The sequence below is a fragment of the Stenella coeruleoalba genome (assembly GCF_951394435.1).
Source record: "Stenella coeruleoalba genome assembly, chromosome: 7".
Lineage (NCBI taxonomy): Eukaryota > Metazoa > Chordata > Mammalia > Artiodactyla > Delphinidae > Stenella > Stenella coeruleoalba.
Genome location: NC_137153.1, coordinates 39,501,799 through 39,515,305, shown reverse-complemented (window position 1 = coordinate 39,515,305; position 13,507 = coordinate 39,501,799). Strand labels below are relative to the sequence as shown.

General features: G+C 33.6%; 1 protein-coding gene across 4 annotated transcripts in view; it reads right to left on the bottom strand.

Moving 5' to 3' along the window:
• Positions 1-13,507, bottom strand: part of AGTPBP1 (ATP/GTP binding carboxypeptidase 1) — a 170,154-nt gene that overhangs the window by 108,314 nt on the left and 48,333 nt on the right. For 2 of the 4 annotated variants that reach the window (XM_079927641.1, XM_079927638.1), the window contains 5 exons: positions 9,653-9,747; positions 5,210-5,273; positions 4,652-4,798; positions 3,918-4,049; positions 2,065-2,158 (listed from right to left, as the gene is read on the bottom strand). In XM_079927641.1, the coding sequence (XP_079783767.1) occupies positions 2,065-2,158; positions 3,918-4,049; positions 4,652-4,798; positions 5,210-5,273; positions 9,653-9,747 (532 nt within the window). The remainder of the gene's footprint in view (positions 1-2,064; positions 2,159-3,917; positions 4,050-4,651; positions 4,799-5,209; positions 5,274-9,652; positions 9,748-13,507) is intronic. The other 2 variants (XM_079927639.1, XM_079927640.1) reach the window with 1 other exon arrangement.

Below are 13,507 nucleotides of genomic sequence, written 5' to 3'. Positions count from 1 at the left end.
CTCACTACACTACATCAATTCTGGAAGTTGGTTTTACTAATTGTGAACAATCATTTTCTTTATCTTGTCACATTTCATCAGATGCTCTAAGACTGTGTGTATGATCTTTATATAAGTAAATATGCTGTCATCCCACCAAATAATATTTAATAAATAATTATATGTGCAAGTAAGCTTCCATTTTCAAGCAGGGTAAAAGCTAAACATCTGGCCTTTATTAAGTAAGGGTGAAAAGACTGAGCATGTTCTGGACATTATTCATTTGTAAAATTTAACCAAACAGTTGATGTGGACAAGTTCTTCCTTATAAAAGAATCACAGCTAATAAAAGTAGAAAGAATGAGAAAATTATTGAGAAAATAATTCCAAAAAGGTTTATTATTGAGAAAAGGTTTTTTATTGAGAAAAAGGTTCCAAAAAGTCACTATTTTGGAACCTTTTAAGAAATAATGGATCAGGCAATGCTATGAAATATTGCTAAGTTTTTAGGTGAAAGGGGATGGAACATTTCAACACAATGATTTTCAGTGGTGCAAAACAGAGACCCAGCACCACCTATGAAATATTTTGACCATTAAAAAAAAAAAAAAAACAAATCTAATCAAGCCTCAAGCTCCATCAGTCTACAGAAAATTTGAGGGATATACCTACAAATTAAGTGATCCCAGTATACAGTCATCTTAATCTATGTTGGGACATTCTATAAGATGCCACCCAGTTCCTTCAACAAATAAAACAGAACGGAAAAGTAGGGGGACTGTTATTGACTGCAAAAAATTACAAGACTTATCAATCAAGTAGAATGTAGAGCCCTTATTTGGATCCTGATTTGAACAAGCCAACTGTAAAAAAAAAGACATTCCTCAGACAATCAGAAAATATTAGATGATCTTGAAGAATTATTAATATTGTTGAACAAAGAAATGATACTTTGGTAACACTAAAAGAAAAAAACTATGTCTGATAGTGATCATACTAAAGAATTTACAGTATAAACGTCATGGCTGATATTTGCTTTAAAGGGCATTTGGAGACAACTGGAGAAAACTAAACACACTGGATTTTAGATTGTGTTAGGGAATTAATCATTTTGTTGAGTATGATTACAGCATTATGGTTATTTTTTAGGTCCCTATTTAGCAGAGTTACATAATGAAATATTTAGGGGAAAAGTGAGAAAATATCTGGTATTTGCTTACAGAAATTCATATATATGTGGAAAACATCTGGGATTTGCTTAAAAATACCCCAGGAAAAATAAATAAAAGTCTGGAGGGGGAATAAATGAAACAAACATGGCAGAATGTTGATAACTGTTGAATATAATAAGTAATAATTAATATAAGTGCTGTATTTGAAAAATTCCATAATAAAAATTTTTTTTAAAGAATGACCATTAATTTGGCTTAAGAAAGTACTAAATATAATGAAATAACTGAAACTGCTTTCAGTTTTTTTTTTTTGAGGTTGAGAGACCTACAAATGAATGTGCATATGTGTGTATATATATTTATTTATTATTTATTTATTTATGGATGTGTGTGTGTGTGTATATATATATATATACACACACACACACAAATACACACATATATAACACATATTTTGAGATATATATACATATCTCAAAGTAAGAAAAAGAATAACATGATTTTGACAAAGAAGAAATGTATAAAGTTAAAATATATCCAGATAATTGTAAGACTGAAAGAAGTAGTCATTAAAAGACTGTAAAATTGGGTAGGGAATATAGTAGGCACTCAATAAATGTTTCTGAATGAATGATACTCTATAAATGGTCTTTTTTCCTATTATAGTATCTAGGAATGTTCAAAGTCTAAATTTCCATAACACTATGTTCAATGAATGTATCTAATTTTGATATATTTTTGAAGATTAAACTTTATACTAAAGAAAATCTGTACCATAATTAAATCACTATTTAAGAACTGAGAAAGGACCCTAGATACAATTTAACTCAACCTGCTCATTGTACAGATCAAGATGGTAAGGCCCAAAATAACAAAGGGTATACCTCTATTTACACATAATACATTTACTCACTTCATAAGACTGGAATTCTTCTTACTAAATGGTCCAATGATTTTAAACATCAGTTCCACAACTCCATTTTTCCCTAAGGATACAGAATTCACAGCTGGGAAGGGGAAAAAAAAGATGTAAAGTGATTTAAAAACCTCAGTGAGTAGAAATGTATATACATGTGATACATAGCCAAAAATATATACAAATTGTTTAGTAAATGTGAACTCAAGTCCCTCGTAAAGTCCACCTTAGTCAATACTTCAAAGGAAGGGGGGTTTTTTTGCTTTATTTTTTAATGTTGCAGGGAAATTGCAGTTACATGTTGTTAAAACAAAGTGTTAGACAAAGGCGTGCCAATGGGAAGATGAGGTGGGAAAAGAAGTTAAAACAAATTATGAAAGGTCCTAGAAGCTGTTAATTCTTTCAACTGCAGGGAATTACCCAAAAGGAACAACAAATCAGATCTGCATTTTAGATACAGGTCAGATCTAACAGCATTGTAGGAAAGATGGATTTGAGAGACACATTAGGAGACTGTGGTCTAGGCGAGAGGTAATGAGGACCTTAACTAAAGCGACAGCAGTAGGGAAAAACAGGTACACTTTAGACAGAACATGCAAATAATTACCTAACCAGAAAATTGTGCCTAACATTTTCAATCCTGAACAAATATTATTTAAAAATTATAGATACACTGTTTACTGACCTCCTGGTGCTTAATTAAATAAAATGCCACCGAAAATGTAGTTCCTAAAGTTTTGTATGACAATTTTAATTTCCTCTATATCTGTTTATTACTCCATTATCGCTTCTAATTTTAGTCTGTTTTGTGTTCCTTTTTCCTTCATTCAGTGGTTTATCTGTTTTATTTTTAATCCAATTGTTTTATTTTTTAAATCAACTTTTGAAGATTTCATAACGTATTTTTTCTTTACTATTTCATTCCTCTGCTTTCCTTATGTTTATTGTTCTGTTCCTAATTTCTTTGTTTAAACAGCCAATTAATTCATTTCCGTATGTGCTTCTTAATTATTTAAGTGTTAATTATTTAAGTATTCAAAACTATTTTCCTGTGAGTACACCTTTAGCTATATTGTCAAAGTATAGATACAGATAAATAAATACACACACACACACACGCATCTACCACTTTGATTATCGTTATTTTGTGATGATGTTCTGCAATAATATGTACTGTACAGTCTCAATTCTAGGTGTTTTATTAATCATTCCAATCCCACAGTCAGGGAATAGAAGAAAATCCATACCTCAGGGGCTTGGGACCTAATATTACATTAGTGAGAGAGGGAGAGAATATGTGTGTGTGTGTGTGTGTGTGTGTGTGTGTGTGTGTGTGTGTGTACGCCCATTGGGAGACACTTCATCTGAGACTCTCTCCCTGTGATTACTGTTTTCTCCAGCTTCCTCAGAGGCTCCTGTGCTATTTATTTTCGGTTCTGCTACTTCCCTATTCATTACTGAAGAGAATTAGCTCCAGGTGACTATGCCACCACATTCCTTCCTTCTCAATTTTCCTCTCATCTGTGAAAATCCAAATACGCATAGCAGTTTTTCCAGCTTCCAATGTCCTCATATTCCTCCAAATCTTCTCCACAGGCCACCTACTCATCCCCCTTACTACATGCCTTTACAAACTGGGGGAATTAATGAGAATTCTGAAGATTTTGTCAACTCACCTTCTTACCCTACCTCACTTCTGTGGTGGGGGGTTAGAATTACAAAGAGCCATATTAAATATTCTCTTTCCTTGTCCACAAATTTTAGAGACTTATGAAGTTAAAGTACAGAATTTTCATTTTGTGTTAACTTCACAACACTGAGCTAACTAAAAGCTGCTCTGAAATACTCACAGTTGGCAGAATATACTCGTAAAAGCTGAAGACAAGGCAAAACCAAGCGATGATTCTGCAAATTCTGTTTGACCAAATTCAGGGTTATATTTAGAGCTCCATTAATTCTAGCTTTCGCTCCAAATTTTTTGTCTGTTTAAAAAAAATGAACAAACACAATTTATTCATATATAACTTCTGAATAAAATGAAATGTCATAAAACAATGAAATTTCTAAAACTAATATTGTAAATTCATATTATCAACTAAAAGTTGATCTGAGATAATTAAAGCTGTAATCACTTTCTTATATGATTATGATTAAAAGCTTAACTAGACTGTAAGCTTTTTAGGCACTGAGACGTGACTATAAGATGACTATTAATGAAAAGCAAACACATTCTACCTGCATGCTCCTCAAAGCATTCCCATCCACACTCCCTCCTTCTGGCCTCAACAATATCCATGTTATGTGTATCTTTTGTAACATATATATGCAGGGACACACACACCAAGACACACTTCTGACTTTAACGCATTTTTTCTTCCTTTTTCCACCATATGCAATAGAATTACTCAGGAATTTAGGATCCTAAATTCTTGCAGGTCACTAGTTGACTGTAAAAAGCATTCCATGACTCAGACCAAGACAAAGCAGTAGCATTTTAGATTGTAAAATTTACCAGTTTCAAGGCACACAGAATTGATGTAACAAAAACAGTTCCACCTGAGAGTCATACAAACAAAACCCTTACCTTTCGGTCCAATTTTTGCAAGAATGGAATGAATCTGCACCATTAACTCCTCATTCAGAGGAGATTCTTTGTTGGCGTTCATAAGTATCTGTAATAATATTTGTGAACCACCCTTGGAGACTAAGAAACTCGCTCTTCGACCTCCACCTAAGAAGTTTTTTGAAAGAAATATGTTGAAATCGCAAATTCTTCTATAACATATTAGATATCACAACCTGTTAGCTTTAAAGAAGTATTAAAAGTGATGACTTCAGAAAGCAAACAAATAGCATCAAAATAAAATTTTATTTTATTTATGTTAGTTTAAAAAATAGCGCAGACAGTAAATAAAAGTGATGCAAAACTCTACATTCAAGGCTCTAAAACACATGGGTTTGAGGGACACCAGAAGATACCAAAAACAAAGCAAGAACAAGAGTATGACATTTTCGCTTCCAAATTCCAATACTCAGAATAGCCTCTGTATGAGTATCAGAAAATTCCAAAAAAAAGTACACATGATGCATTTCTGATCATTGTTTACAAACAGAAATTACACCAAAGGAAACAAAAACTTACCAGCTGACACCAGCTCAACAAGAATGCTTAAGATATTAAGTGTAGTTTGAAGATCTTTCGTTTTCTGAAATAAATAGTTTATTTGCTTTATTAAAACATTGTAAATTTGTGATTCCCAAACTTTTTCTGTCTGTCGGGAACCACCTATATTTTACAGATGACCTTTTTGGTTTCTCTAAGAATAAACGTATTCAGGTTTTCATTATTCTCACACATCACTTCAGTCTCTTATCGTCCTTAAAATTTTTTGGAAATCATCTGAGCTATTATTTTCTTATTATCAACAGGAATTAATTTGTCATTTGAACTCGTCAACTTCTACCAAATAGACAATACAAATAAATGTATTAAAATATAAAAGGCACTACAATGTATATATGGTGACTATCCAGTGAGCTCCCCTCTCAAAAAGTAACTGCATTATCAATTTCTTGTGCATCCAGCAAGATACTGTACACACATAAAAGTAATCCATGTAAATACACATGTATACATAGATTTATTTCTCCAAATGGTATTACTGCTCTATAGATAACTATTTTTATACTGATATTTTTACATGTCAATAAATAGTTTCTTCACCCTTTTTTAAGGGCCACAGGATATATTCCACTGCATGGCAATACCATTGTTTATGCAACCAGTCACCTATCAATGGGATATTTAAATTTTTTAAATCTTTTGCTATTAAAAATTGCAACCAAAACTAAGTACGTACACTTACAGGGAAGCAAGTACAACTGTACATGGGATAAATTCCTAGAATTTCTGGGTCAATGATATGGGCATTTAGTTTGATAGTAGATATTACTAACTTGCTCTTCACTGAGCAATTTACACTCCAACCCACAATGCAGAAAAGTAACTATTTCCCAAAGTCTGAACAACCAATCTAATAAGAGAAAATGTTTAAATACTGTACTTTGGTTATATTTCTCTTACTAAAAGCAATGCTTGGATGAAGAAAACCACATAGACAGCAGAACTGTGGCCTATTCAAGGAACTGCCTCATCCCCAGAGTAGAAGGATTTTACAGTGCTTATTTAGAGGAATTTCGGAATTGCAATGTATCAGTGACTGGAATGGGACTCTTGTTCTTCCCCTTCCCAAAAGGGAATAAGTGTTGTCTACGTCACCATTTAAGGGCAGAGACTAATGGAACCAGAAAGTCAAATCCAGACCAGAAAAAGGACCACACATTAACCAGAGACCCTTGTCTTAGCACTGTGGGTGTTAACTGGACCACTGGCTTACTGGGGACGGAGTTGGAAGAATGAGAGACAAACATTTGTTAAAGAAAAGAATGGACTGCGGCAGGAGCAGTATTGCTAAGTGTTCATCTTCTTCCTGGGTACACAGCCAAACCACATTTTCCAGCTCTTTTGCAATTACATTTGGGCCATATGACTGAGTTCAGGCCACTGGAATCTGAATGGAAGTTGCACTTCTATCTCATTTACCAGGGAAGTGGGATAATTATTTTTTTAAATACAGTTTTTTATTTTTAATTTTTAAAAAATTTTATACAATTTTAAAAGGTTACTTTCCATTTAGTTATTACAAAATATTGGCTATATTCCCCATGTTGTACAATACACCCTTGTACAAAACTATCTTGCACCCTATAGTTTTTTTGGGGGGGAGGGGATATAGTTGTTTTACAATGTTGTGTTAGTTTCTACCGTACAGGGGAGTTCCCTGTGCTATACAGAAGGTTCTCATTAGTTATCTATTTTATACATATTAGTGTATATATGTCAATCCCAATCTCCCAATTCATCCCACCACCCCTTTCCCCCCTTGGTGTCCATACGTTTGTTCTCTACGTTTGTGTCTCTATTTCTGCCTTGCAAACAGGTTCATCTGTACCATTTTTCTAGATTCCACATACATGCGTTAACATATATTTGTTTTTCTCTTTCTGACTTACTTCACTCTGAATGACAGTCTGTAGGTCCATCCACGTCTCTACAAATGACCCAATTTCGTTCCTATTTATGGCTGAGTAATATTCCATTGTGTATATATACCACATCTTCTTTATCCATTCGTCTGTTGATGGGCATTTAGGTTGCTTCCATGACCTGGCTATTGTAAATAGTGCTGCAATGAGCATTGGGGTGCATGTGTCTTTTTGAGTTATGGTTTTCTCTGGGTATATGCCCAGTAGTGGGATTGCTGGGTCACATGGTAGTTCTATTTTTAGTTTTTTAAGGAACCTCCATACTGTTCGCCATAGTGGCTATATCAATTTACATTCCCACCAACAGTGCAAGAGGGTTCCCTTTTCTCCTCACCCTGTCCAGCATTTATTGTTTGTAGATTTTTTGATGATGGCCACTCTGACCAATGTGAGGTGATACCTCGTTGTGATTTTGATTTGCATTACTCTAATAATTCGTGATGACTAACAGACATATAGGAGAAACTGACAATAATACATAATAGTAGAAGACTTTAACACCCCACTTACATCACTGGACAGCTTATCAGACACAAAATCAAAAAGGCAACAGTAGTCTTAAATGACACCAGAGGCCAGTTGGACTTAATAGGTATCTACAGGACATTACATCCCAAAACAGCAGAATACATAATCTTTTCAAGTGCACATGGAACCTTCTCCAGGATAGATCACATGCCAGGCCACAAAACAAGTCTCAACAAATTAAAAGGCACATGAAAAGATGTACAATGAGGATAATTATTATAGAAGTGCAAATCAAAACAACAATGAGCTATCACCTCACACCTGTCAGAATGGCTACCATCAAAAAGAACACAAAAAACAAATGTTGGTGAGGATGTGGAGGAAAAAACCCATGCACACTGTTGGTGGGAATGTATATTGGTGCAGCCACTGTGGAAAAGAGTGTGGAGGTTTCTCAAAACTAAAAATAGAACTACAGAATGACCCAGCAATTCCCATCCTGAGTATATATCCAGAAAAAAACAAAAACACTAATTTGAAAAGATATATGCACCCTGATGTTCATAGCAGTACTGTTTACAGTAACCAAGATATGGAAGCAACCCAAGTATCCATAAACAGATGAATGGATAAAGAAAATGTGGTGTATATATATATATATATATATATATATATATATATATATACACACACAAAATAGAGTATTACTCAGCCATAATAATGAAATTCTGCCATTTGCAGTAATGTGGATGGACCTAGAGAATTTTATGCTTAGTGAAACAAGTCAGACAGAGAAAGACAAATATTGTATGCTATCACTTATATGAGAACTCTAAAAAATAATACAAATGAATGTATAAAGCAAAATTGGAACATTCTCACAGATACAGAAAACAAACTAGTGGTTACCAGTGGGGAGAGAAAATGGTGGAGGGGCACATTAGGGGTACAGAACTGAGTTAAAAAATACTAAGTATAAAACAAATAGGCAACAAGAATATATTGTATAGCACAGGGAATTTATAGCCATTATCTTGTAATAACGTTTAATGGAGTATAAACTGTAAAAACACTGAATCACTATGCCGTACGCCTGAAACTATAAAAAATATAATATTGTAAATCAATACTATGCTTCAATTAAAGGAAAAAAAAAAAGAGAATTCCCTGGCAGTCCAGTGGTTAGGACTTCACACTTTCACTGCTGAGGGCACAGGTTCCATCCCTGGTCAGGGAACTAAGATCCCACAAGCCATGCAGCACAGTCAAAAAAAAAAACACACACACATGAACTCACTCCCTGATCATTTTTTTTCCAGTTCTACTAAGATATAATCTGACATATAACATTGTTTAAGTCTAAGGTATACAATGTACTCACTCACTCCTTATTTTTAACACTGCACTGAATAAAATATAAAATCTTGATTCTGTCTTGCTGATCCACCCCGAACTGTTATACTAGCATTGAAACTTAATTAATATCAATATAATATAGTTATTCAACCAATGTATGAAGTGAACTTAATCATAAATGAATAACTAACAGTATAAATGAGAATTTCCAATTTCAATCTTTTTTTTTTTTTTTTTTTTGGCCATGCCACACATTATGCAGGATCTTAGTTCCCTGATGACCAGGAATCAAACTCATGCCCCCTGCAGTGGAAGCACAGAGTCTTAACCACTGGACTGCCAGGGAAGTCCCTCAATCATTTATTTTAAGCTAAAGATTTATTTCCAACTAATGCTTTATTTTCTATTACCAATTAGAATGGCATATTAAGATTTAAAATATGGTTATCATTATAATCCTAGGGAAATACACTTAGAGGTTTATCTAATATATGTTAGAATGTTTATATCCCCATTCCAAATAATTTAAAAAAGAAAACAAACTTCCATTCATTGGCTCTACCTCTAGGATAAAAATTCTGTACTTTGTAATTTTTTTTCTCTCAGTATTGGTTGCTATTAACAGCTACATAATTAAAGCATGTCAGTGACTTACCTCTAATGTTGACAGCAGAACTTCCATTCCTGTAGAACCTTTGGCTGTCATTTCTCTCCTTGTTTTTTCTGAAAAGTAGGAAAAAAAGTTTTCTTCTAAAACATGAAAGAAAAAAAATTACATATAGTTTTATCACACAGTTAACATTTACTAATATTAGATATTATATTAGTTATAATTATATTATATTAGATAATATTCCCCGTGGTATACAACATATCCTTATGGCCTATCTTACATCAAATACTTTGTACCTCTCACTCCTCACCACTATATTTTCCCTCCCTCCCTCCCTACTGGTGACACTAGTTTGTTCTCTGTATCTGTGAATTTGCTTCTTTGTTGTATTCACTAGTTTGTTATATATTTTAGATTCCACAGTTAAGTGATATCATACAGTATTTTTCTTTGTCTGACTTATTTCACTTAGTATAATGTCCACCAAGTCCATCCATGTTGCTGCAAATTTGTTCTTTTTTATGGCTGAGTAGTATTCCATTGTGTGTGTCCGTGTGTTTGTGTGTGTATATCACATCTTCTTCATCCATTCATCTGTTGATGGACACTTAAGTTGCTTCCATATCTTGGCAATTGTAAATAATGCTGATATGAACACTGGGGTGCATATATTTTTCAAATTAGTGTTTTTGTGGCTTTTTGGATATATACCCAGGAGTGGAATTGCTGGGTCATATGGTAGTTCTATTTTTAGTTTTTTGAGAAAGCTCCATACTGTTTTCCACAGTGGTTGCACCAATTTACATTCCCAACGACAGTGTACAAGGGTTTTTTCTCCACATCCTCACCAACATTTGTTATTTGTGTTCTATTTGATAATAGCCATTTTGACAGGTGTGCGGTGATAGCTCATTGTGGTTTTGAGCTACATTTCACTGATGATTAGCAATATTGAGCATCTTTTCATATGCCTGTTGGCCACCTCCATTTTCTCTTTGGAAAAATGTCTGTTCAGTTCTTCTTCCCATTTTTTAATTAGGTTATCTGTTTTTTTTTTTGATGTGAAGTTGTATTAGCTGTTTATATATATTAGATATTAATCCCTTATCAGTCGAATCATTTGCAAATATTTTCTCCCATTCAGTAGAAATGGAAACTAGATGATCCTTTTCATCACAATAAATAGAAAAAAAAGGTTGTCTTTTTGTTTTGTCAATGGTGTCTTTTGCTTTTAAATTGAATTAGGTCCCATTTATTTATTTATTTTTGCTTTTATTTACTTTAGGACATGAATCCAAAAAATTATTGCTGCAATTTATGTCAGTGTTCTGCCTATGTTTTCCTCTAGGAGTTTTATAGTATCCAATCTTACATTTAGATCTTTAATCCAATTTGAGTTGATTTTTGTATATGGCATTAAAGAATGTTTTAATTTCATTCTTTCACATGCAGCTGTCCAGTTTACCCAGCACCACTTACTGAAGAGGCTGTCTTTTCTCCATCGTATATTTTTGCCTCCTTTGTCATAGATTAAGTACCTGGGTTTATTTCTGGGCTCTCTATCTTGTTCCATTGATCTATGTGTCTGTTTTTTGTGCCAATACCACACTCTTTTGATTACTGTTGCTTTGTAGTATAGTCTGAAATCTGGGCGTGTGATTCCTCCAGCTCTGATCTTCTTTCTCAAGATTGTTTTGGCAATTTGGGGTCTTTTGTGTTTCCATACAAATTTTGAAATTATTTGTTTTAGTTCTGTGAAACATGCCATTGGTATTTTGATAGGGATTGCACTGAATCTGTACATTGCCTTGGGTAGTATGGTTATTGTAACAATACTGATTCATCCAATCCATGAACATGGTATATCTTTCCATCTATTTTTGTCATCTTCAATTTCTTTCATCAGTGTCTTATAGTTTTCAGAGTACAGGTCTTTTGCCTTCTTAGGTAGGTTTATTCCCAGGTGTTTTACTCTTTTTGATGTGATGATAAATGGGATGGTTTCCATAATTTCTGTTTCTGATATTCTGTTGTTAGTGTACGGAAATTCAGCAGATTTCTGTATATTAATTTTGTATCCTGCAACTTTACCAAATTCATTGAGGAACTCTAGTAGTTTCTGGTAGCATCTTTAGGGTTTTCTATGTATAGTATCATGTCATCTGCAAACAGTGACTATTTTACTTCTTCCTTTCCAATATAGATTCCTTTTATTTCTTTTTCTTCTCTGATTGCTGTGGCTAGGACTTCCAAAACTATGTTGAGTAAAAGTGGTGAGAGTAGGAATCCGTGTCTTGTTCCTGATTTTAGAGAAAATACTTTCAGGTTTTCATCACTGAGTATGATGTTAACTGTGGGCTTATCACATATGGCCTTTATTATGTTGAGGTATGCTCCCTCTACGCTCACTTTCTGGAGAGTTTTTACCATAAGTAGATGTTGAAGTTGTCAAAAGCTTTTCTGCATCTATTGAGATGATTATATGGCTTTTATTCTTCAATTTGTTAATGTGGCACTGTTTCATTTGTGGATATTGAAGCATCCTTGCATCCCTGAGATAAATCCTACTTGATTATGGTATATGATCCTCTTAATGTATTGTTGGATTCAATTTGCTAATATTTTGGTGAGGATTTTTGCATCTATGTTCATCAGTGAGATGGGCCTGTAATTTTCTTTTTTTGTGATATCTCTGTCTGGTTTTGCTATCAGGGTAATGCTGACCTTGTAGAATGAGTTCAGAAGCATGCCTTCCTCTGCAATTTTTTGGAGTAGTTTCACAAAGATAGGTATTAACTCTTCTCTAAATATTTGGCAGAATTCACCTGTGAAGCCATCTGGTCCAGGACCTTGGTTTGTTGGGAGTGTTTTAATTACTGATTCAGTTTCATCACTGATAATTGGTCTGTTCATATTTTCTGTTTCTTCCTGGTTCAATCTTGGGAGACTGTACATTTCTAAGAATTTACCCATTTTTCCTAGGTTGTCCATTTTATTGGCATATAGTTGTTCATAGTAGTATCTTATGAGTTTTTGCATTTCTGTGGTTTCAGTTGTAATTTCTTTTTCATTTCTGATTTTATCAATTTGAGCATTCTCTTTTTTTTTTGATGTATCTGGTTATAGGCTTATCAATTTTGTTTATCTTTTTATCTTTTCAAAGAACCAGCTCTTATTTTCACTCATTCTTTCTAATTTTTTTAAGTCATTTTATTTATTTCTGCTCTGATCTTTATGATTTCTTACCTTCTACTAACTTTGGGTTTTGTTTGTTCTTTCTTTTTCTAGTTTGTTTAGGTGTAAGGTTAGGTTATTTGAGATTTTTGTTTCCTGGGCTAAGCTTGTATCACTATAAACTTCCCTCTGAGAACTGCTTTTACTGCATCCTATAGATTTCAGACCATTATTTTCATTTCATTTGTCTCCAGGTATTTTATGATTTCCTCTTTGATTTCTTTAGTGATCCATTTATTGTTTAGTAACATACTGTTTAACCTCCACATATTTGTGGTTTTCGCAGATTTTTTTCCCTTGTAGTTGATTTCTAGACTCATAACATTGTGGTTATAAAAGATACTTGATATGACTTCAATTTTCTTAAATTTACCTAGGCTTATTTTGTGGTCTAGCATGTGAACTATCTTGGAGAATGTTCCATGTGCACTTGAAAAGAATGTGTATTTTGCTGCTTTCAGATGGAATGTTCTATATATATCTATCAAGTCCATTTGGTTAAATGTGTCATTTAAGGCCAGTGGTTCCATATTGATTTTCTGTCTGGATGATATGTCCCTTGATGTAAGTGGAGTGTTAAGCCCCCTACTATTATTGTGTTACTGTCCATTTCTCCCTTTATGCCTGTTAATACTTGCTGTATGTATTTAGGTGCTCCTATAT